Source organism: Dama dama, chromosome 18, assembly GCF_033118175.1.
Source record: "Dama dama isolate Ldn47 chromosome 18, ASM3311817v1, whole genome shotgun sequence".
Taxonomy (NCBI): Eukaryota; Metazoa; Chordata; class Mammalia; order Artiodactyla; family Cervidae; genus Dama; species Dama dama.
The window spans coordinates 107,836,826-107,862,082 of NC_083698.1; the positions used below are offsets into that span (position 1 = coordinate 107,836,826).

A 25,257-nucleotide genomic window follows, 5' to 3' on the forward strand; every position below is an offset into this window, starting at 1 on the left:
GATGAAGGTCTCAGGAAGAACTGGAAATAGAAACCCGGGACCCAGATTCCCAGCCTCGGTGCCTGCAGCCGGCAATGGAAAGTCCAGGGAGGGCCTGAGAAAGAACCCTGAGTTGGCGTGGTCTCTAGCGGTGACCTCTGGGCGCAGGGACAGGGGAGCCTGTGCCGCACGGATGGCAGGGCAGTGTAGGCGAGGCGCAGTTGGGTGCGGGCGGGCGACCATCCTCGGCCCACCAGCCGCGTTCATCAGTATCCCGGCACTGCCCGGAGAACAGATACTCCACCCAGACCAGCGCAGGGGGGCGAAAGCGACAGCTGGGGCCGCGAGGCGGGCAGGGCAGCTGTCCCCTCCAAGCGAGTGGCCCTCGCAGCGGGTGTGGTGGGGGCTGGAAAGGAGGCGGAAGGGCCCAGGCTGGGTGGGAGGGGCTGGCCGCCGGGGCTGAGCGCGCGGCTCGGGGGTGGAGGCTGCTTCGCCAGCCAGCGAGCGAGGGGCGGGGGCGCTGGGGCCCGCGCGCAGGAGGGGCGGGGGCGGCGGGGAGGGGGGCTCGGGCTGCGTGTGCCGGAGCCGGCGGGGGCGGTGGTGCGTGCGCATGACGCGGGGGGGAGGGCCCGGGCCGCGCGCTCCCGGTCCCGTTGTTGTTGCCGCTGGAGGCGGCTTCCAGGCAGCGGGATCGCAGCGCCGGGGAGCGCCCGGCAGCAGCGGCCCCAGCGTGCGCGGTGGCACCTCCTGGCCTCGGCCCCCAGCCCTCGGCCCCATGCACTAGCCCCGCGCCGCCCGCTCCGTAGTCCCGGCCCCGCCAGCCCCGCGCGCCCGCCCGCCGCCGCCGCCGCCGCAGCGCCGCCCCGGGCCCCGGCCGGGCCCACCTCGGGCCCCGCGGCTCCGGAGCCATGAACTTCCAGGCGGGCGGGGGACAGAGCCCGCAGCAGCAGCCGAGCCTGGCGGCGCCGGGAGGCGGCGGCGGCGGCGGCGCGGGGGGCGGCGGGCAGTTCGGCGGCGCAGGGCCGGGGGCCGGGGGCGGCGGCGGCCCCTCGCAGCAGCTGGCCGGCGGGCCCCCCCAGCAGTTCGCGCTCTCCAACTCGGCGGCCATCCGGGCCGAGATCCAGCGCTTCGAGTCCGTGCATCCCAATATCTACGCCATCTACGACCTGATCGAGCGCATCGAGGACCTGGCGCTGCAGAATCAGATCCGGGAGCACGTCATCTCTATCGAGGGTGAGCGGAGCCGGGGGCTGCGGGAGTCGGGGCGCGGTGGCCTCTCCGGCCCCGGCTGGGGGCTTCGCGGGCCCGTTCTGGCCACGCTTTCCCGGTCTGGGGGTCCTCGCGCGCCTGAGGTCGGGGCCACGCGGTTTGCCGATCGCTGGCGCTGCAGAGCCGGTGGCCAGGCTTCGCCATTTCTCGTCTGGCGACACTTTGGGGCTGGGGGGCAGGTCTCGTGCCGGGGGACACGTTTTCTGGTCTGCGTGCTCCAGGGTGTGAGGGTGGCGTCGCTGCGGGGACGGGTGCTCTCGGAGTCGCGGAGGTTCCGGGGCCCTGGGGCCCGGTCTGGTCGGGCATGGCCCAGGAAGGTGGGCGCGGCGGAGGGCCTCGGCGGGCCAGGAGGTGGGGCCGCTGCCCGAGAGGCGTCTCAGCTGCCGCCCCGGCCCTATCCGCCTCGCAGCGGTGAATCGGAGCCTGCCGTTAGTGGATGGCAGCGTTCCCGGGCCCGGCGCCCGCGGGCCCCGGAGGGTGGCGCTCGCCGAGGCCCTCTCTGCCGACGCACACCCCGCACGCCGCGGCGGCCGGGAGCGGGGCAGGCCTGGCGCCGGGCTGGGGCAGCGGGGGCCTCGTGAGAGGCCTCGGCCAGGCCAGTGTCGCCTTCGCTGGGTCCAGCGCGCGCCGGGCACCCGCCGCTGCTCTCCAGGGAGCGACTCCAGAGGCGAGCTGGGGGCTCCTGGGCGCTGACCGACCTCCAGGGTACCAGGCGTTGGAAACGAACTGTGGGCCACTGAGTTACCCAGCGCTCCTTTCTCTAGGGTCTCAGGCCTGGACTTGGCAGCTGAGGGGCAGAGCAAGTGGGGGCACGCTGCTGGCAGATGTGCCAGGACCCCTGGTGTGGTGGGGACAGGCAGCGTCGGCAGACCGCCCCCTCCTTCGGCGGCATGGTGACCTTTGAGCGCCCGTGGGGCAGATGGACCTCAGCCTGGGCCATCTGCTTCCTCCTCCTGCTCCTTTGCCTTTGAAGGGGGACGCCCCCCAGCAGGTGGTGGGTTCAGAAATGTAGAGAGAGGGCAGGGCCTTTTGCTGAGGACCTGGAGTTGGTGGGAAGGGGCCTGTCCACTACTGGGGCTTCACAGGAGGGCCCCGCCAGCATCTTTCTTTGTGTGAGGCTCTGGGAGTGGGGTGTCCTTCCTCTGAACACCCCCTGTCTACTTTTAGGGGTCCCCATGGCTGAGGAAAGAGTCGTTGGGCTTTTGGGGGGTAGGGGACCTCATTTAGAGCTGGACTCCCGCTCTGTTCTAGACATGGTCCTCTCTGACTTCTTCCTGCTCCTTGCCCAGCCCTTGCTCATCTCTCTCCAGGCTGAGTTCACTGTGAACTAATTATGTGACAGAAAAAAAAAAACCTCATTAGCTTGGATCTGAGTAAATGACCTGAATCATCGGTGTGGCTGGGGACCAGGAGGTGGCATCTGTGTGAGCCAGGGGCCCCCAAAAGAGAGGAGATGACCAATTTTTCCTCCTCGGTCTGAAGAGGTGGGGCGGGGAGAGCCGCCATTCCCTGCAGCTTCCCGCTTTCCCCCCGGAGGAAGTAAGTTCCATCAGCGCCCAGATGCCTCCCTCACCCACCCCCCGCCCCCTGCAGGCCCTTTTGGAGGGGGAGGAGGCTTGGTGGGACAGCCACAGGGTGGGGGTGTGGAGGAAGGCAGGCCGAGCAGGGAGAGGCAGGAGTCTCAGCTGGACGCCGCCTCTAACTTCCGATTCCTTAACAGTAATCGCCCACCCCCCTCCCCAGCTCAGGAGGTCTCTGGCTAAGCATCTTCTGTGATGTGCAAGCCAACATTTCTGGGCCACGCTTGGGTGTTCACCCCCGTCCTGAATCCAATACGACAGGCAGAATTTCCCCCTCTAGAGCCCGCCCCCGTGACCAACTTCCCCACTGCGGTTTGGAAGTACCCCGAGTTCTGTCTGCCTCGCCTGGAAGCTCGGTGTCACCATCTCAGATCCTGGGACCCGGTGTCTCATTGTCACCAGGCCCAGCTGCTTCTCACACATCCACTCCCAGCTCTCCTGGTCCCTACTTCCCTACTCTTTCTTGGCAAGGCCACCTCCCTCTTTCCTCCTTTTCCCCCCATAACCACCCCTCTTTTTTTTGCCAACTTCTCTCCTGGAACCCATCTTGATTCTCCACCTCACCCCTGCTTTCCCACTTCTGTCGCCCTAGCTTTTCCACTGTAGGCAGGCATCAAGAAGAAAAAAAAAAGCCCAGAAAACTCCTTCTTCGATTTCTGCCCTATATCCTTCCTCTCGCCATCTGCCGAACCATATTGCCGCCGTCCTGCAAACAGCATCCCCACCTCCCCAGCGGAGGGTGGGGTTGGGGGGCAGCTTCACAGGCAGGGCGTTTTCCTGCTCACCCTGGGAGCCTGACCGAGCCCCACCACCCCAACCCCTCACCAGGGCCCCGCAGACCTGGGTTGAGAGGCTGTTACATAAACACGTCCATCACCGGGGAGGCCGATCCTGTGTTTACTAGACATGAGCCTCTTAGTGGCAAGGGATGACATTTCCCTCGTGTGGAATAAGCCTCACTCGGTGGTGCTTTGGTGAAGGGTGTTCATTCCAGCCCTGGAGGTGACTGGGGAGGTGTGGTCAGGGGTCCCTTTGGGACTGAGAAGGCTCAGTGGCACCCTATCCTCCTACCCTCTCTCAGCCCCTTTGAACCCCGTGGCCAGGGCAGGAAGAAGCAGAGGAACTCTGAGCTTTCCTGTGTTTCAGCACAGGATCTGGAGGGAGGGAGTTCCTCTTCCCTCCAAAGGCAAGGAAAGAGAGAACCTGTCCTCTGTTAGGCCTTACGGAATGTATGAGGGTATCATCAAGAGCCAGGACGGAGGGGGAGACTGCTCACCGCCTGCGGAGCCTCTGAGCCATCCTCGCCCGCCGCCCTGGTGGGGGCACTGAGGCTCGGAGGAGTGGGGGACCTGATGGTGTGCCCCGTGTCCTAGAAAGAGGGCCGCGGAGGATCCGGGTCCAGATGGGGACAGCCTGGGTGTGCCGGGACCCAGGGATGCTGGGTCACGTGAGCTGGGAGCTGGGATGAGTTGTTGGGAAAGGCTGTCCTTGGGGTCCCCACGGGTGGCCTGGAAAGACAGGCTTATCCCTCAGTAGCCGTAAGCTCGGGGAGGTCTGTCCAGGGCGACACACGGCCTGGATTCAGACCGTGGTCCTGGGTGGTTACTGCGTCAACCGGGTAACTTGTTCCTGTGGCCCTTGTTGTTCCTGCAGGTGTTTTTTTTGTTGTTGTTTTTGAGATGTTTTAACTTACTTTAGTTTTAAAAGCATGTTTTACCAACGTAACTTATCTACAGTGTGGAAAAAAGAGCTTGTCACTCAGTCATGTCCGACCCTCGGCGATCCCATGGACTGTTGCCCGCCAGGCTCCTCTGTCCATGGAATTCTCCAGGCCAGAATACTGGAGTGGGTTGCCATTCCCTTCTCCAGGGGATCTTCCCGACCCAGGGATGGAGCCCGGGTCTCCTGCCTCGGAAGCAGATTCTTTACCATCTGAGCCACCTAGGGAAACCCCTGTTATAAAATAAAACTTCAGGAAAGTGAAGCCTCCAGCTGGTGAGCTGAGGCCCAGGAGTGTGGTCCTGATGGGGACCTGGCTTGGGGAGTGGCCCCCAGGATTGCCCCAGTCCTCAAGCTGCGAGGCCCCCATGGAGAGGGAGGGAGTGAGGAGCCTGGCCTCCGCTGGGTCCGGGCCTGCCTTCCTCCAGGCGCTCTTAAGCAGTGAATTCCTTGGTCGGGGCAGCACATGGCTATCCTGTTACCCCTCACTCACTGAGGCATTGTCCGCCTATCTCCATGGGCTCCGGGCTTGGTAACATTCTAAAGGGACTCAGATAAAAAGACGTGCGGGTGTTCCTGGTTCAAATCCAGGCTAAGGGGAGAAGGTGGCCCGAAACTGTGGGCGGGGCGGTCGGAGCCTCTGCAGCTGCAGGTCTCCCCAGAGCTGTAGATTTTGTCTCTTGTTGTGTCCTGTCCTGTGACCAGATCCCAGCCACAGCCCTGTGATGTGGAGAGAAGCATTGGGTCCATTCTGGAGACAGAAAAGCTCTGTCCTGAGCTGATTCCCTTCTCCTACTCCTGAGGCTAGGCATTCCCCAACCTGCTGATAACACATGCCTGCTGGGCTTGCTGCCTCCAAGAGATCTCACTTGGTGGGTTTGGGATGGGGGCCCAGGGTGTGTAACGTCCCCGGGGCCATTGTGGTAATTAGCTGCTTTGGGGAATGCGTGCCTTGTGGGGAACTGGTTATTGAGGACTTTGCACAAAAGAGCTCTAGGAATTCTCAAAAAGAGGATATTGGTGTGGGTGCCAGGGGCCAGGGAAAGCTGCATTTGTTCCAGATACGTGTATTAGCTCCTGCAATGTGGCCCAGTTGCATCTAGCACTGCAGAGAGCAGGAGGGGAGGGCGGGGGCTGAGCCAGCACTCTGGACACTGAAGGTGAAAGGATCAGTCCTTAGCAGGTCCCAAAGTGGGGACTGGGCGTGGCAAGAGTAAAGCCCAGGTTTTAAGAAAAGCAGGGCAAAGATAAGAGGCTGGGAAAGGCTTGTCAAGACCCCAAGTCTGCAGGAACTCGGGTGGGGGCGGCCTGGAGATGCCCCCCCATCCCCGACCCCCAACCATTTAGTCCTCCTTCACTGTGTTCCAGCTCTCTGCCAGATTTGGAAGACAGTCCATGTTCCTAAACACACCCATGGCTGGCATGTACCGTATCTTTCTTCTACCATTTATTTATGCATTTATTTGTTTCTGGCTGCATAACATATGAGACCTTGGTTCCTTGACCAGGGATTGAACCCGCGCCCCCTGCAGTGGAAGCTGGAGTCTTAACCACTGGACTGCCAGGGAAGTCCCTGCCATTTACTTCTTTAATTGAATGTGTGTGCCAGGCACGGGGTCTGGGAGGTGCTCCGTGCAGAGGGAGCAGGTGTGCAAAGGCAGTGAGGCATGGGGTTCCAGGAGCCACAGGCTGGTCTGCTCACATGAGCACGGAGTCCGCAGGGGCAGCACCCTGGTGCAGCAGTTTTGAATGTTTTGTTCTCTATGAATTCATTTACAGCTCACCTTGTTCCAGGAGACCCCTCAAGGTGGCACTTAACGCCTGCAGGAGCTGGGCAGTCACCGGAGGGTTGAAGCAGGAGCTGTCTGGCAGGTGTTATCTGAAAGCAGGTTGGGGCTTCCCTGGTGCCTCCGATGGTATAGAATCTGCCTGCGATGCTGGAGACGTGGGTTCGATCTCTGGGTCGGGAAGATGCCCTGGAGAGGGAAATGGCCACCCCCTCCAGTATTCTTGCCTGGAGAACCCCCATGGACAGAGGAGCCTGGTGGGCTACAGTCCAGGGGGCCACAAAAAGAGTCGAGCCCGACTGAAGGATTACCACTTTCCCTTCTCACTCGCATTTGAGAATGAAGTCTCCGTTTGGTGCTGGCTGGACCAGAGGGTACAGGGTCACAGGGAGCTCAGGCAGGAGAAGTGGATGAATGAGCTTTTAGTGTCCATGCTGTGCACTTGACCGTGAGCCCTTCCGAGCCGCTGTCAGCAGGCCTCTGATCTCAGAACCCCAGGAGTGGAGGGAGGAAGGAGACCCTAGCCGGGGGGATCTGAGGCTGAGGGGGGCCGACCCAGGGCCCTGTGAGCCTAGGGGTCTGTTCAGCATCGCCCGAACACCCACCCAGGACCCTTTGGCTTGCCCCCATTCTCTGCAGGTAACTCGATTAAACAGAGAATGGGGGATTCGTTGAATGGACTGCGTTCTCCTGACGTCTAGCCGGCTTCCACCACACAGGCCGAGGGCGCGGGGCAGCCAGTTTGGCTGAGGGAGCTAATCTCTGGGGTTATGGAAGCGGGAGGGGAAGGTGCCTGGACCACCAGCTTTGAGGACGCGGACCTTGGGCTGCGCAGTGTCCCACCAGTGAACATTCCTCGCCTGCCTGCTGGAGATTGTCATGAGGCCTCTGCCGTCCCTTGCGGTCTTCTCGGGTATCCACATATCATCCCCATTTTGCAAATGAGATCACCTAGGACTTAGAAGGGCGTCCCTGATGGCTCAGAGGGTGAAGTGTCTGCCTGCAATGCAGGAGACCCTGGGCTCGATCCCTGGGTCTGGAAGATCCCCTGGAGAAGGAAATGGCAACCCACTCCAGTATTCTTGCCTGATGAATCCCATGGACGGAGGAGCCTGGTAGCCTACAGTCCGAGTTGCATCCCCAAGACCACTCAGGGACTCTGCCTGATTTTCCAGTTCCAGGCCTGGGGCGCTTCCCCTCACAGGGATGGACTGATTGAGTTCTGCTGGGCCACGCTGACATGCAGTCAGCCGTGCTGGGTGCTTCTCAGGCAAGCTTTTGACCTGGAGTTTCACTTTTGCAAGCTTTTAGAGTACAACTTAAGGGTGATTCAGAGCTCTTCTCTCCTGCCTTAGTTTTTTTCTGGATGTTTTGTATGCCCGGCTGAATGATGCCTCTTGGAGGGGGGATCTCCCTTCTGGAAGCAGCGTGGATACTGCGCATGGTAGAAAAGATGCTCAGTCAGGAAATACTCCAAAATATTTGAACGTTTAAAAAATGTAAATATATGTTTAAATGGGGAAAATAACGCCTGCTTGTTCGAACACTTTCCAGTGTGAAAGGAAGTAGAAGCACCCCACCCCTCCCCGGGGCACCTGCTGTCTGTCTGATGGGTATCTCTGATCTGCCTCCTCTCCTGTATCTATCTGCTATATCTAATTACTCCACGATCAATGATTATTATTGCCGTTTCATAGCAGATGTGGGACTCTGGAAAATACTCCACTGGGGAGAAGGGAAACCAGAGCCACAGATTCATGAAAGGCTTCTGTGTTCAACCACCCATCTGGCAGCTCCCCATCGGGGAATCCGGAGACCTTGGGTCTCCTTCCTGTTCTGCAGCTGACTGGCTGTGAGAATTCAGGCCCCCAAACTCCCCTCCCCACCCTGGCCTGTTCTCCTGAGCCCAGTCCTGGTCGCATCTGCACAGCTCACCATGAGCTTGTGGGCCATCTCAGTCTTGGATTCCTGGTCCGTGGAAGACAGACTCTGTTCAGTGTGAGGTTCCAAGCTTGCCTACCTGTGCGCCTCTTATGACACACGCTGCCTGGCGTAGAGCGAGTACCTGGTGCACGCTCATGGTGATCTGAGAGGCTGCGTGGTGCCCGGGGCAGGGCTGTGCAATCGAGCCAAGTCTGCTGGTGCCTAGATCTTTGCACACTGAGACCTTTGCATGCCTAGATCTGTTTATTCCCTTTGGACAGATTCCCGGAAGGAAGAAAATGGTAGGGCCGTTGGGCTCGCACGACCTCTTGGAGACTTTGGCCACACGTGCCACAGTACCCCGCAGACAAACCCTTCCTGTTTTCTGGGTCAGAGACTGCCCGTTCTCTGCCCCTACCCCATCCACCTGAAAGGTGAAGAGAAAGGATGAAAGGGTTTTTCTTGTTGTTTTATTTTGTGTGTATTTGATTACCAGTGAGAGTTAAGATTCAACAATGGTTTTTTGGTCACTGCATTTTGTTGAATTTCGTTCATACCCTTTATTCGTCTTCCCCATGGTTTGTTACTCTTTTGCTTAACACGTGGTGGTGTTTAGTCCCTCAGTCATGTTTGACTCTTTGCAACCCCATGGACTGCAGCATGCCAGGTTTCCCTGTCCTTCACTATCTTCCAGAGTTGCTCAAACTCATGTCCATTGAGTCGGTGATGCCATCCAACCATCTCATCCTCTGTCGTCCCCTCTGTGCCCTCCCCCCTGTGCCATCAGGGTCTTTTCCAGTGAGTCGGCTCTTTGCGTCAGATGGCCAAAGTATTGGAGCTTCAGCACCAGTCCTTCCAATGAATAGTCAGGGTTGATCTCCTTTAGGATTGGCAGGTTTGATCTTGCAGTCCAAGGGACTCTCAAGAGTCTTCTCCAGCACCACAGTTCAAAAGCATCAATTGTTTGGTGCTCAACCTCCTTTATGGTTCAGCTCTCGTATCCATACATGACTACTGGAAAAACCAGAGCTTTGACTAGACTGACCTTTGTTGGCAAATGATGTCTCTGCTTTTAATACGTGTGGGCCAGTTTTAATCTCTGAATTCAGAGCAGGTGTACACTGCTGATTGGGGAGGTGAGCTGTGGTCTGTGTCTCTCCGGCAGCCCTCTGACCCTCCTGGGGCCCTGGGCACCAAGATGAGTGAGCCCACAGCACGTGGTCCCAGAGGGATGTGCCTTTGCTGTTTTCATGCCTGTTTATACTGTGTATTTTCTTTCTCTTTCTTGTTTGTCAGCACCCCTCCTTGCCACTGTTGGCGCACCCGCCCACAGCAGTTTCTCTTTTGCCTTTTAATTTGATGTTTTGATGGCTTGCGAACCTGGAGCCCAAGCTGGTAGAGTGGGATTCGAGCCCAGGCACGGCCTCTCTGTGCGTGTCTGTCTGTGTGTGTGCGGGGCGGGAGCCTGGGAACTCTGGGTGCTTCGCCCGCTCTGCTCCTGGTGGGAGCGCCCCGCCCCTCCTCTGCGTGCGGTCTCATCCAGGGAGGGGTAGATGTGCTTGGACTCTTTTGGTTAAACAGGCCCTAAATGAAGACCCTTTGGTGAGAAAGGCTGTGAAGATTTGGTGGCTTTCAGTCCCCTCTGAAGCCCCCACTTATTCTGGTTATTGTTTCTAGGCTCTTCTAGACTGTCTTACATCGGATAATGCAGTAGAATGGAGCCTGCTGCCTAGATTTGGATTCCTAACACTTAGTAGCTGGGTGACCTTGGGTGAATTCCATAACCTTTCTGTGCCTTGTCTTCCTTGTGGCTAAAATGAGGTTAACAAGCACCCATCTCATTGCTGTGAGGATGAAGTGTGTTAATGCGTGCAAAGTTTTTAGACCAGCCCCGGCCCCTCACAGGTGTTCCCAGCGGCTTCAGCCTCTGCAGGGCTGGGGCGATGACTCGGTGAGGACACAGGATGGCATGTGCGTTGTGGCATCTGCCGCTGCGGCTCCGCAGTCACCCTCCCTGGACCCAAGTGGGCAAGCGAGAGGACCTAGGGGGCAGAGTTGGGGGTAGGTTGGTCCAGCCTGGCAGACGCTGGGCAGGGGTGCTTGGTCACAACTTGTCTGAGGTTCCAGCTGATAGACGCAGACCCCGGACCACAGCTGGTCACAAGGAGTGTGTCATACAGGTACCCAGCGTTGCTTTCCTCTGACTGTTTGCCTGTCGATTAGCGTATTTCCTCTAATTCAGCACCAATTACATATGCGAGTCACGTGTAAATTCAGATTTTCAGGTAGCCATATTAAGAAAGTAAAAAGATAGGCAAGAATGGATACACGTGTACCTATGGCTGGGTCCCTTCGCTGCTCACCTGGAACTGTCACAGCATTGTTCATTGACTGTACCCTGATACAAAATAAAAAGTTTAAAAAAGAAAGGAAAAAGAAAATCAACTTTAATAATGTGTTTTATTTAACCCATTGTATCTGAAATATTATCATTTCAATGTACAATTAATATAAAAATGTTTAATGAGCCATCTCACATTCTTTTTTCAATGAAGTCTTCAAGCTCCCCTGTTTCACACCCTCAGCACCTCTCCATTTAGACCGGCCACATTTCAGACACCCAGGAGCTACCAGTGGCTCTGGTATTGGAAGAATAGCTCTAATTTTATCCTGTCGGATAACGAAAGAATACCTCTTTGTTGGAAAAATTGAATATAAAAGTATATCCTTTCGGATTCATCTTCCTAGAGTATTACATTCAAAATTTTTTTATAAGTAATGTGCCCTTCACGTATGTCCTGCCGTTTTCATTCAGTCATTCAGCAAACACTCCTTTATCAAGTACCTGCTCAGGCCACGGTGATGGGTGGCACGCAGATCCATTTAGAAGTGTTACTGAGTTCGCAGTGGCTTTTTTGTCGGCACAGATTTTCCTAAAACCTGAAAGTGTAACTAGTGTTGCGGGGGCTGGGCCATGAAATGTGTTCCCATCGAGGGAATTCTCAGATTTCGGAACCGAGATTCACAGAGTTCTGCTTGAGGTGGAAGGTGGGGAGTGAGCCCAGGCCCTGCTCTTTGGCAAGAAGCTGGAGGAGAGGGTGGGTGTCTAGGGAGAGAGCACATCCAGGCTCCTCTGAGTCAGCGTCTTGGTTGCGGATGGCTTTGCCCACAGGCCCCAGCGTGGCTCACGTCACTTGGGTTTGGCGGTTTAGTCCCTCGAGGCTGCTGCTCTGCCCTACTTAACGTCCCTGCCTGCCCCCTCCGCATCACAGACAGATAATCCTGGACTCTAGTGAGGGGAGAGAGGGGGCGGGGAGGGACTCTCCCATCTGCCGCTGCGCCAGCGCTGGTGGGCCCGACCAGAAGTGGACGTGCCAGCCCACGAGCCTGTCGGTGGGCAGAGCTCAGGTGAATGGCACAGTCAGGGACTGGCTGACCTCTGCATATCCACCTCGGGCTGGATGGAATAAAGTACTGGATTGGGAGAGTGAAGTCGCTCAGTCATGTCCGACTCTTTGCGACCTCATGGACAATAGCCTGCCAGGCTCCTCCATCCATGGGTTTTTCCAGGCAAGAATATTGGAGTGTGTTGCCGTTTCCTTCTCCAGAGGATCTTCCTGACCCGGGAGTCGAACCCTGGTCTCCCGAATCGCAGGCAGACTCTTTACCGTCTGAGCCATCAGGGAATCTGCTTAGGGGCTAGGGTGCCGATTATGTAGCCAGTAGTGCAGGCCAGAGAGGGTGGAAGCCACCGATGCAGGATTCAAGGTCACTGAGGAACAGCAGGGTGGGTGCGGCCCCCAGCTCTTTTCTTGTCGTGGTGGGGGCCTCCTTCCAGCTCATGAAGCAAAGGTGGGCTGGGCGATCCTGCCAGCCGCGGCCCCCTCAGCCGTGACCCCCCGGCAGCGGTACCAGGACGAGTCACCAGGAAAGCCACGGCGTACTCCTCACCCCGTCCTGGCGTCTCAGGCAAGAGCTGTTTTTGTGAGGCTCCTTTTTCCTTCTTGGTCTGTGTTCTGTCTTTGTGCTGAGTAATGTGTATATAGAACAGTGGAGAGTTCGTAAACATACACGTACGCTCAGAAAAACACGTGGCGCAGGCAGGCCTCTCTCAAGCTGGCAGCCCTGGTTGTTGAATCTCTCAGGCCACTTGCGGGCCCTGAGATTAGGGAGACCACCCCTCCCCCTCCTCTCCCCTCCCCCTCCCTTCCCCCCTCCCCTCCCCCTCCCCCTCTCCTCCCCCCTCCCCCTCTCCTCCCCCCCCTCCCCCTCCAGCTCTGGCTCGAGATGCTAGTGGAACCCCTCAGAAAGGAGCTTCCGGCTGTATTGCAGCAATAAACACCACCTCCCTTGCACCAACTCCGTGTTGTTAACCTTTGTCCAGGCACTCAGCAGGGAACATGCCGACAGGCCAGGCCGGGCAGCCTTCTGCCTTCAGGAGGCCCTTGGATAAGACATCTTGGATAAGCCTTCCTGAGTCCTCCTCCAGCCAGCCTAGAGAAAACAGAGGTTGTCACCCCGCAGAGCTCTCTGCTCTCAGCATGTAGGGGGGAAACGCCATCTTGAGCCGGTTCCTCCGGGCCCTCGCCTCCCTCCCTGGTCCCGTCGCCCGCTGGCTGTGGCCCTGGGGCTGCACTCCGCTCAGTGGGCTCCGGGGGCACTGACTGCCCTTTCCCCGTGTGAAGAGCTGGGCTGTAAGCCCGCCTCTCTCCAGCTCCATCGCTTACCTTCCCGGTGCGAGGCCCTGGTCTGTCCCCACTGACCCCCCCAAGACTTGCCTGGCCTGGTCCCTTGTGGGCCTGGAGCCGTGCGTGTCCTGCCCCCGCTGGTCCCGAGCTGGTGTCCACCCCACTTGCTGTCACCCTTCTGGATGCTGAGCCAGTGGTGGGCGGGCCTCAGGCCCCCAGCCTGGCAGAGACCGGTGACCGAGGCCCTCCCTGCTCGGGTCAGAGCCCAGGAGCCCTGTGGGGCCTGGGGGTCTCTGGGGAGCCCGGAGCAGCCAAGGGTGGGGAGAGGGGTTGTCAGGGGCCTGAGGCGGAGCAGGGCTGGGAGGAGGCTGTCTGTAGCAGGGCCCGGCTTCTCTGTCCCAGGCCTGTCCTCCCCGCGGCCGAGTCTGGGCCCTGTGCTCTGCGCCCGGCTCCAGCCCGGCCTGTACCGGCGACGCCCCAGGGTGACCCCCAGAGGAGGGTGGCAGCGGCGTGTGGAGACTCTGTCCTCTCCTTCCTCCTCCAGGGCTCAGAGCTCGGTCAGAGCTGCCAGGCCGCGGAGGGCTTAGTGTCTTGCTTTCCAGCAAGGTCGGCCAACGCAGACCTTAAACACCCCGCAGATGTGTGGGGGCGGCCTTCCTTCCACCCGGCCCCGGGGGGAGGCGGTGGGGACAGGAAGGTGGTCACCTTCTAGCCCACTTTGTGACTCTCGCTGCCACCAGCGGGCCTGAGACCAAGGGAGGGACACCAGCCAGCATCTGGGTCTCAGGTGGGTGCAGGAGGGGAGGACAGGCCCTGTGTGGGTGGGTAGGGGGGCTGATCTGGTTGAGTCCAGGCCGAGGGCACCAGTGACATCAATACGGAGACCCTGACCCAGGTCCAAACAGCCTAACAGCGACCCGCTGAGGGGGCAGGGTGCCCGGGAGACACAGGAGAGGGTCCTCCCTCTGTTTGCAAGGGAAAATGCGTCCTGGAGGGTGAGGGGGCTGGGTAGTCCAGGTCAGGGAGCTGTGTGTGTGTGGTGGGGGGGTTGTGGGGTGGAGGAGGGGCAGGAGGGGGAGGCTCTTCTGAATTCTGAACTAGGTGCCTTGGGGACTGTCACTGCCTTTCCTTCCGGTGAAAAAGTGAAAGCTGTGAGTTGTTTAGGCAAGAAAACTGGAGTGGGCTGCCATTCCCTTCTCCAGGGGGTCTTCCTGACCCAGGGATGGAACCCAGATCTCCTGCATGGCTGGCAGATTCTTTACCGTTTGGGCCGGGGAAGCCCTTCCAGTGAGTGAAAGCTGCTCAGTCGTGTCTGATCTTTGCGACCCCATGGACTATACAGTCCATGGAATTCTCCAGGCCAGAATACAGGAGTGGGTAGCCTTTCCCTTCTCCAGGGGATCTTCCCAACCCAGGGATCGAACCCAGGTCTCCCACATTGCAGGCGGATTCTTTACCAACTGAGCCCTTCCAGGGTGCCCCCTAAACTTGATCAAGGGTGCAGTTGATTTCTGCAGCAAGTGGGCTATAGGTCTCAGAGCAGCTCAGCCAGGAGTGGGCTGTGTGTGGGGGTCCCTCTGCTTCTGAGCGGGAACGGTTAGGTACCAAAGATAAATCCTATTTCTCAGCGCGCCACGTGCCAGGGGAGGCGGGCTCCCCCTGCAGCGTGCCTAGCTGCTGTGAGACGCACCGGGAGACATTGTTTTACCAGAGTCGTGATCATATTAGAAAAATCACTGGCGTCGTGTGTTTTTAAACTATTCACAAGTGCCACCCCACACTCCGGCACTTTGTTTGTGCGGCAGACGTAAGAATGACAGCTTTTGCTCTGCCGCTGGGGAGCGGCAGGTTCTGAAGTAGGGGTGGCGCATCAGATCTGTCTCCGCTGTGTGTACCCCTCCGTGCCTGCTGTGATTCCTGAGACTGCCTTGTGGTGTTGGCGCCCCCACCTTGCAGATGAGGAACCCGAGGCCCACAGACGTGACAAAGGCAGGATCTGGACCTAGGACGTCCGGTCTCAAATGCCAGGTTCTGAGTCGTCACGCGCTACTGCACAGTGGAAAAGATAAAAGCTCTGAAAAATATAGGAGGAAATCAAAAGACTGTTGTCTCATCTTGGGATGAGAGGATCCTCTTAAGCCAGACAGGAAACCCGGAACTCATAGAGGGAAAGACGGACTGATTTCCCCCCCACCGAGCCTTTTATTTTGGAAAATAGCCACCTTGAATGATTCATGGGTAACATCTACCCCGTTTGCTTTCCCTCTGTCTCTCTCACACATTTTTTTTTTGGGGGGGAGGTGATGGTCGGTAGTTGTGGACACAATGGAGCTTGTCCCCCAAGCACTCTAGCGGGCATTTCCTATGAACAGACAGTCTTTCTACATGACTTCACAGCAGGGTCACACCTAAGAAGATGAGTGAGGACTTTGAACCATCACTGGATAACTCCTCCATAACCCGATGTCCTCAAGGAACCCCCAAACGCCTTATATGACCTTTTTGTTTTCCCAAGTCAGGATGGCACAGGCCCCATTGTGATGCTTTTCCCTATCACGCAGACTCTTTTTTAAAAAGATGTTTAAAAAGTTCACTGAAGTATAGTTGATTTACAATGCTGTGTTAATTTCTACTATACAGCAGAATGACTCAGATAAACATATTCTTTTTCCATTATGGTTTATTACAGAATACTGAATATAGTTCCCTGTGCTATACAGTGGGCTTCCCTGGTGGCTCAGCTGGTAAAGAATCCGCCTGCAATGCAGGAGACCCCGGTTCAATCCTTGGGTCGGGAAGATCCGCTGGAGAAGAGATAGGCTACCCACTCCAGTATTCTGGCCTGGAGAATTTCATGGACTAGTCTGTGAGGTCGCAAAGAGTCAGACACGACTGAGCGACTTTCACTCACTCACTAGGCTAGATTAGTTGGACTTACGAACACGCTCTTAGAACGGAACTTGTTCATATGTATATAGTAACATATAGGTAGTGTTTAGTGAAAGTCACTCAGTTGTGTCCGACTCTTTGCGACCCCATGGACTATACAGTCCATGGATTTCTCCAGGCCAAAAGACTGGAGTGGGTTGCTGTCCCCTTCTCCAGGGGATCTTCCCAACCCAGGGTTCAAACCCAGGTCTCCCACATTGCAGGCAGATTCTTTATCAGCTGAGCCACGAGGGAAGCCTAAAACAATGTACTTATTACTACATAATAGTTTGAATCTACTAAATCCCAGATTCCCAATCTTTCCCTCCCCAGCCTCCAGCCCCTTGGCAGTCCTGAGTCTGTTCTCTATGTCTGTTTCTGTTTCACAGATACATTTGTTTGTGTCCTATTATAGATTCCACGTATAAGTGATATCATATGATACTTGTCTGTTTGACCTGACTTTGCTTTAGCATGAGAGTCTCTGGGTCCGTCCATGTTGCTGCCAGTGGTGTTGCTTCATTCTTTTTTGTGGCTATCTAGTATTCCACCACATGTACCACATCTTCATCCGTTCATCTTTCAGTGGACATTCAGGTTGCTTCCACGTCTCAGTTCAGTTCAGTCACCCAGGCGTGTCCGACTCTTTGCGACCCCATGAACCACAGCACACCAGGCCTCCCTGTCCATCACCAACTCCCGGAGTGCGCCCAAGCCCACGTCCATTGACTGGGCTATTGTTAATAGTGCTCCTGTGGGCACAGGGGTTCATGTATCTGCCTGAATTATAGTTTTGTCCCAGTTACCCAGGAGTGGGATCGCTGGACCTTAGGGCAACTCTTATTTTTGTTTTTTTTGAGGAACCTCCACACTGTTTTCCATGGCAGCTGCGCCAGTGTGCGTTCCCACCAGCTGTCATCGGAGGGTTTCCTCTTCTCCACGCCCTCTCAAGCATTTATTATTATAGATATTTTAATGGTGGCCATTCTTACCTGTCCACCACACAGACTCTCGGAGAGTCTGGGGCAGTTTTCTCATAGAAGGCCGTGCTCTGATTCGAATGCTGGGGCCAGTTGGTGTTATTTAACTTGTTCTTTCATCCCACTTGCTGCCCATGACCTGAAGTGCGGCTGGGGGTGGGGGTGGGGCTTTGGTGAGATCTAGGTTAAACCCTTTTGACAGGAATACGTCCTGTTGTGGCAAGTCAGGCTCTGTTCTTGGTGATGCTAAAGAGATAATTACCAGACCTCCTCATCCTGAAGGCCCATTGCCTCCCCCTTTGTAATTCACAGTCTGTGGGGTGAGACTTCTGCACCCGGGAAATAAACTCCTCCCAGCAGCTCTCACTCAGCGGTTATCAGCACATCAGTGACCTGAATCTGGCCTGTTGGGGTTGCCACATGGTGATTTTTCTCATCTGGACCTTCCTTCTGCAAGTCTTAGCTGGTATTCTTCTGTCAGTAAAAGCTCTTGGCTTTTTTTAGTATCGCTCTTGTGGATATTTGTTGTTGTTCAGATGTTATAATCAATTACAAAATTAACAGATTTAATTACATTTTTGTAGAATACAGTAAGAGAATTCGCTTGCCGTGAACATATGCCAGATAAATGATTAAGATGCTTGTTACACAAAGAATTCCTCTAATTTTTTTTTTTTTTTTGGTTGCATTGGTGGGTTGTGGGATCTTAGTTCCCCAACCAGGGATTGAACCTGGGCCCTCGGCAGTGAAAGCACAGGGTCTTGACCACCGGACCTCCAGGGAATTTCCTCCTCTAAATTGTTAGGAAAAAGAATTTTATTTTATTTTGTTTTTTTTAAGAAAAAGAATTTTGAAATCCCAAAGACAATTAGACAAAGAATATAACCAGATGGACAATTCTGAGAAGAGGAAATGCAAATTGTTGATGCCCATGAAAAGACGCTTAGCCTCAGAGTAATCAGGGGAATGCAGATCTGAGGAGCAAGGTACTGGGTTCCCCTTTTAGAAGTGGAAAGTGAGCTGATGATTTTTGATGCTGGTGAGAGTGGCAGAGTGGGCATTCTCATGTGTTGCTGGTGGGGGATTGGTCGGGGGGTGGGGGTGGGATTGCTGCCTCCTGTTCGGAAGAGTCATCAGGCATTCTCCATGAACATGAAAAATTCATATTTTTCTTTGAACTCAACTGTTCTACTTTGGGGCATGCAACCTATGAAAAGAACATATGTAGGTACACAGGTGTTGGTTACAGCCTTGCTTGTAGACATTAAAAAAAAGGGGGGGAAGCAACCTGAAGGTCCTTAGTAGGGGGAATGGCTGGATGACAGATGGAACATACATACCGTGAAATATTGTGAGGCTTTAACCATCAGTGAGGCCCATGCCCATGGGCTGGGGATGGTTGCCAGCCCATTCCATGGGCAGCTGCTCCAGCTGCCCAGGCTGGGCGTTGTGTTGAAATGCTAAGTCCAGGTCCTAGCCTTGGGGCTCTGGTGGGGGGTGGGGAACACTCATTCTGGAAGCTTTGATGTGAAGGAAAGAGAAGGGGGCAGAGGACCAAGGGCAGCTTTCTGAGCATGTTGTGAATGTGCTTTTTTAAAAAGTCATGATATTAAAATTTTTTTTTCTTTATTTTTTGCACGGTGTCGTCATTGCTGCATGGGCTTTCTCTAGTGGTGTGTGGGCTCCAGATTGTGGTGACTTCTTTCGTTGCAGAGCATGGGCTCTAGAGCACAGGCTCGTAGTTGTGGCTTATTGCTCTGCAGCATGTGGGATCTTCCCGGAGCAGGGATCGAACTCATGTCCCCTGCATTGGAAGGCGGATTCTCAACCACTGTACTACCAGGGGAGCCCCGGGAATGTGCTTTTATACCCCAAAATAAAATTCTAAAAAGGTTGGCAGAGTGCACATTTATTTGACTAGCCCCAGCCTGCTTTTTTTCTTTTGGGTTCCACAGGCCTGGAGCTGGAAAGCTCTTGGGAGCCCTGCTCCCGAGCGGCTGCACGTGGGGGACTCGGGGCCTTCAGGGCCGAGGGTTCAGCCAGGAGAGTGCAACAACCGCCCCCCCCCCCCACCCCCTGTCTTTCTCACTCACCAGGTATTTCTTCCTTCACCCAGCCCTCATCCCTCACCCAGCCCTCATCCCCAGCTGGAACAGTTTTACCTTTCCTCTGTTTCATTTTCTTTGTACAAAAGTAGTGTATTCTCTACAGACATTTTAGGAAATAGGGTGAAACACACATTTCACAGAAAAATAGAAAGACACAGAAAAAAAAATCACTGCAGGGCCTAACTGCCAGAGTTGGCCTCTATCATCATTTTAACATGTTCATTTTTCCCTCTGTTTTTTAAGACGGGTCCATGTTCCCTGGTGACTCAGCTAGTAAAGAATCCACCTGCAGTGTGGGAGACCTGGGTTTGATCCCTGGGTTGGGAAGATCCCCTGGAGAGGGGAAAGGCTACCCACTACAGTATTCTGGCCTGGAGAATTCCATGGACTGTATAGTCCATGGGGTCGCAGAGAGTCGGACACAACTGAGCGACTTTCACTTTCTTTTCACTTTCTGTGTTACATACAATTTTGTATCTTATTTTTTTAAAAAATGATCATAAGGGTTGCTGCTTTGCTAAGTAAAAGTCTCTGCAGACATTATTTTATTTAATTATTAATTAATTTATTTATTTTCTGGCCGTGCCACCCAGCACGTGGGGTATTCGTTCCCTGACTAGGGATCGAACCTGAACCCCAAGCACCGAGTCTAAACCACTGGACTGCCAGGGAAGACCCCAGGCACTATTTTAAATGGTTGTGCGATGTCCCACCGTCTGCAGACAGAGTCGCTGAGAACCTCACTTCCGTGTTGGTGGACACTCTGGTTGATTTCACTGCTTCAGAAGTGCTGGACTTCTTTGGGCCTCAGTCTTTGTGTCCATGTCAGGGGGTCTTTGTTGGAGTCCCTGTGGCTTTTAGTGTGGGGGCAGAGGGCTGAGCTTCTGGGAAAGGGGGCTTACACCCTTGCCAGCATGGGCCTCACGGACACAAAAGTCGTGCATGTTAAGGGTTTGGTAGGTGAGAAATGGAACTTCATTTTTAATTTCTATTTCTTTAAGTCCTAAGTGAGAGTGAGCGATTTCCATGTAAATTGCCCATTTGGACTTTACGTAGTTAAGATTTTATGTTGTTGTTTTTTTTTAAGTGACGTCTGCATGCTTTGCATGTAGGCGTGATGTTAACCCATTAGCATAGTCGCGTTTTTATCCAGGTGTTGATTTCCCTTTTGGGGGTTTCCCACATGGCTCAGTGGTAAAGAATCCATCTGCCAGTGCAGGAGACACAAGAGATGTGGGTTCAGTCCCTGGGACGGGAAGATCCCCTGGAGAAGGAAATGGCAACCCACTCCAGTGTTCTTGCCTGGAGAATCCCATGGACGGAGGAGCCTGAGGGGCTACAGTCCACGGGGTCACAAAGAGTCCAACACGACTGAGTGACCAAGCGCAGCACAGCATAGTCACATTTTTATCCATAATCACATTTTTATGATTTCCCTTTAGCCTTATCTTCTCTTAGGGTTTTTTTTTAAACAATTTTTTTTTTTATCATTTAGGACTTCATTTTTGTGCCATGAATCTATCGATTTCCTCTCTCTGTCCTTTAAATCCGAGGAGCCTTGTTGCAAATTGCATCTCTGAGGGCCTAGCACAGCGCCCCCTGCAGCTTGACTGCAGCTCCACAAAGGCAGGCTCCATGGCCAGTGGGCTTCCTACTGCTGCCTGGCCAAGCTGTGCTGGGGGTAGGGTGGGGTCTGCGTGGTTGGGGTGGGGCTCTGGTGGCTGAGGTCCGAGGCCCCAGGCTTCAGGGAGGAGGTGGGCCGGGTGAGGCAGCACGCAGGGGAGCGCGGGTGAGGGTGCCCAGAGGGGAGAGGGAGGGGACCTGCCCTTGTGGGGTCTCCAGGCTCAGGATGGACATTTGAGAAGATGGTTTGCAGGGACCCCTCCCCCTCTGCCCTGCGTGTCATCCGACTGTTGCTAATGACAGACCTGACAGACCCGGGAGACGGAGGGGGTCCATCGGGGGGCTCCTGGTGGGCCCTGCCTGTGGTGTGGCGTGAGTTCACGAAGCAGCGCGGCTCTGCCCCTGACCTTGACCCCCACGCCCTTCTCATCTCTCAGCCGATGGCCGCGTGGGGAGGCTGTAGTTGGCCAGGCAGCCTCTAAAGCTCGCCCGGAGGTGGCCTCCTGTGAACCCCACACGGTCACCAGGGTTCCCTCACACTGTTTCATGGTGATTCTGTGGCCCAGGGACCCAGGCCTTGTAGCTGATTGCCTAGCAGGGCAGGGAGTTGCCAGTTGAAGACAGACGGGGGTAGAATTAAGAGGAAAGCCAGGTCTCCAGTGCCACTGAGGTGCACAGGCCAGGCCTCTCAGCCGCCATGGAGATGCGCCTCGTTGCCTCCTGCCTGCCCGGCACCCTTGGGTGCGATGCCTCCCCCCGGCTCCAGGGACGCGAGAAGATCCTGGGCAGTGCAGGCACCTAAGTGGATGACGCCCAGCTCCACCAGGTCGTCTGTGAGCTGAAAAGAAAGAAGGTCCCAGACATTATGGCCCAGGGCGTTGGCAAGCTGGCCGGAGCACCCGCTGTGGGGGTCGTGGCTGTCTCCACCACTCTAGGATCTGCAGAAAGACGAGGAGGAGCGAAAGGAGTCAGACAGGGTTTGGCTTATTCTACTAGAGCCCCGCTCCTCTGCAAATAAAACCCTTTTTACTTAAAAAAAAAAAAAAAAAAGCAGAAGAAGAAAGCCTGAAAACCAACTGCCAGGTGCCAAGGCTGTGATTGCCACTCCCAGTCGCTGGTGGGGCTGGGAGCGCTTGCTGGTGTTAAGCAGAAAGAGTGCTGTTGAACCGGCCCCTTGGAGCTGGGCAGCGGAGCCCCTGCAGGGTGATGGGGGCAGGGTGTCGCAGGGTAGGCCCTGCTTTTTATCCTCTGTAACAGGAATTCAGATGCTTTTATTTATTTACAGCTTTATTTTATTGACATAGTTGATTTACGATGTTGCATTTCTGGTGAACAGCAAGGTGATTCAGTTACACACATATAATCTTTGTCATATTTTTTTTACATTACAGTTTTGCACAGGATATTGCATTGATATTGATACTCCTCTGGAGGAGGGAATGGCTACCCACTCCGGTAATCTTGCCTGGAGAATCCCCATGGACAGAGGAGCCTGGCGGGCTGCAGTCCATGAGGTCGTAAGGAGTCAGACACCGCTGAGCGGCTGAGCACGCACACCTTGAATATAATTCCCTGTGCTGTTCCCTTGCTGTTTGTCCATTCTCTATATATAATAGTTTGCATCTGCTAATCCCAAATTCCCATTCCTCACCCGGAATTCACATGCTTTCAAACTTTGGTCCATTAGACTCTCAAACTACCCGAGTCTTTATTCTTAATAGTGTACACTGACCCTTTCCTTGAGACCCTGAACTTATACATCTGTACTGGAGTTCCCAGGTCGAGGAGCACTCCTCCGTCTTGGAGCAAAAAGGGTACAAGTATTTGAATACTGTATTGCATCTCCCCTTTATTAAAATATTTTACTTCTGTAAAAAAAAGATGAAAGCAGACTCATGAGCATGTTGATACTGCTGATAAAGGAATGAAGAGCTACAAACTGAATGCATTTTAGAAACCTGTTGGACTGGAAGAGGCAGATTTTTAGCTCATGGGATTTGGCTGGACCGTTGTTCAGTTCTGAAGGAAGAGAACAACCTTTAAAGACAGATAAAATGCAGGACACGTGTCTAAACTGGGATGAAAAGGCAGAGTGCCTCGAGGGGGTGTGCAGTTTGACCTTCTGAGGCCAGAGTCCCCTCGACCCACCGCAGTGAGGCTCACTGTACCTTCAGGGGCGTCGGAGGATTCTGAGGGATTTGGGGGTGCACGCGGTGTTCGTGTCCTCTTTGGGGGAAAGCTCTTGAAAGGCAGCAGACTTTTCTCGGCGGAACAGATGGTCCTCAGTCGTGATGCTTCTCAGCCGAGCAGGGAACTATGTCTTGTCTGTCTGGTCTCCCTCGGGGTTTTAAAGTGAGGTTAGAAGGCCGGTTTTTCCAGTAGTCATGTATGGATGTGAAAGTCGGACTATAAAGAAAGCTGAGTGCCAAAGAATTGATGCTTTTGAACTGTGGTGTTGGAGAAGACTCTTGAGAGTCCCTTGGACTGCAAAGAGATCAAATCAGTCCACCCTAAAGGAAATCAGTCCTGAATATTCATTGGAAGGACTGATGCTGAAGCTGAAACTCCAATCCTTTGGCCACCTGATGCGAAGAACTGACTCCTTGGAAAAGGCCCTGATGCTGGGAAGGACTGAAGGCAGGAGCAGAAGGGGACGACAGAGGATGAGAAGGTTGGATGGCATCACCGACTCGATGGACATGAGTTTGAGTAAGGTCTGGGAGTTGGTGATGGACAGGGAGGCCTGGCATGCTGCAGTCCATGGGGTTGCACGACTGAGCGACTGAACTGAACTAGGAGGCCAGTAGGGGGCGTACAGAGGGGACTGAGCCTTGCTCAAACGTGGTGGACAGGAAGAAAAATGAAAAAATTGCTATCAAGTAGCTGGCTTGGTGCCAGAAGGCCTGTTTCCCGGTGGTCTTTGATCCTCCCAGCTTTCCATGGGGTAGGGGACGCAGTCCCTGGGGAGTTCTCTGACTCTGGGACCTGGGGCAGAATTCCCTGGGGCGGTCTGGGAAGGGGCTCCTGTCTGTGTGGACCCTTTCTCTGTGCTGGGCCCCTGGAGTCTATAGTGCCCGTATGTTTTTTACATCCCTGTTAAAGTTCTTGGTAAAGAATCTGCCTGCCACACAGGAGACCCAGGTTCGATCCCTGGGTCAGGAAGATCTCCTGGAGAAGGGACTGGCTACCCACTCCAGTATTTTTGCCTGGAGAATCCCATGCACAGAGGAGTCTGGCGGGGCTATGGGGTCGCAAAGAGTTGGACACACGACTGAGTGACTAACCGTTGAAGTGCTAAGTAGGATCCTTGGCTTGTAGATGGCCGTCTTCTCCCCGTGTCTCTTCACATCATACTCCCTCTGTGCATGACTGTCTGTGTCCAAATTTCCCCTTTTTATCAGGACACCAGTCATACGGAGTGGGGCCCACCCGAATCTAGGGGGACCTCATCTTAGCTAATCCCATTTGCATCCACCCTATTTCCAGATAAGGTCATACTGCCAGGTACCAGGGGCTAGGACTTCAAAATACAGATCTAAGGGGAACCCAGTTCAGTCCATGACAGCTTTCATCAGATTTTCAGAGAAAGACATAATCCAGAAGGGCCTCAGGATCTCTGGAGGTAGTCTGGGCCACAGAGGCAGTCTTATGGGGAAGAGATGGAGGGACCAGTAACCCACAGGCCTGAGCTGATGGGGAACTGGCTCCCAGGACCCAGAGAGAAGAGGGCGCCTATGTGTACCAGTGCGGCCTGGGGCTTGGGGCCTCTAGCTCAATCCACAGGCCCGAGCTAACGGGCAACTGCTGACCTCAGCAGCTATATTGGTCACCTGCTGCATGCCAACTCGGTGCCAGACCCTCCATAAACAGATCACTGAATAGCAACTTCAGCTGGAAAGGGGATTATCCCCAGTTTACAGGCTAAAAACCCTGAGACCCAGCGACGTTCAGGGGACTAGACAGACGCAGAGCCAGTAGCTGCCAGAGGCTGAATTTGCACCCAAGTTTTCTCGGCTCCAGAGCACGTGTCTTGCCAACACACCCCTGTCCATCTCCACTTTGGATCTGATCTTGACTGCGATTTCTCTCAACAGACTGTCCCAGCCAGGGACCACCTTCATCAGCCTGCCCCCTTCCCCACAAGGGGAACAAAAGCCAGGGTGTGCAGCTCAGCAGCTAAGGTGAATGTTCTTCATTCCTTCATTGACTCGTTGATTCATTCACAGAATCACCACGCACCACCCATGTGGCCCTGTTCACCTCCCCGGCTCAGCGGTCAAGGGGCTTGATGGACCCGTGTGGCCACCTGCACGCGGGCCGCTGCCAGGGTCCCCACACCTTCCTGGGCAGCTCAGCTGGTGGCCCCCTGGCTGCAGGAAGATGTTTTGCTGCCACCTTGTGGTCAAGAAGACCCCAGCCGGCTGTCAGCAGGAAGCTCGCCCTTGCTGGGCTCTGAGAAGGACCTCCCCAGGCTGCCTGGCTCAGTGGCCTCAGCTGGGCGCGCCTCCACACTTATCAGGGGATCATCCGGCAAATATTTGAGAGGGACTAGGTACAAGGTCGGAGAAGGCAATGGCACCCCACTCCAGTACTCTTGCCTGGAAAATCCCATGGACGGAGGAGCCTGGTAGGCTGCAGTCCATGGGGTCTCTAAGAGTCGGACACGACTGAGC

General features: G+C 55.2%; 1 protein-coding gene across 1 annotated transcript in view; it reads left to right on the forward strand.

The window, feature by feature from the left end:
* Nucleotides 1-887: 887 nt before the first annotated feature.
* Nucleotides 888-25,257, forward strand: part of AGAP3 (ArfGAP with GTPase domain, ankyrin repeat and PH domain 3) — a 55,921-nt gene continuing 31,551 nt past the window's right edge. The window contains exon 1 of the mRNA XM_061166135.1: nt 888-1,212. Within this exon, the coding sequence (XP_061022118.1) occupies nt 888-1,212 (325 nt within the window). The remainder of the gene's footprint in view (nt 1,213-25,257) is intronic.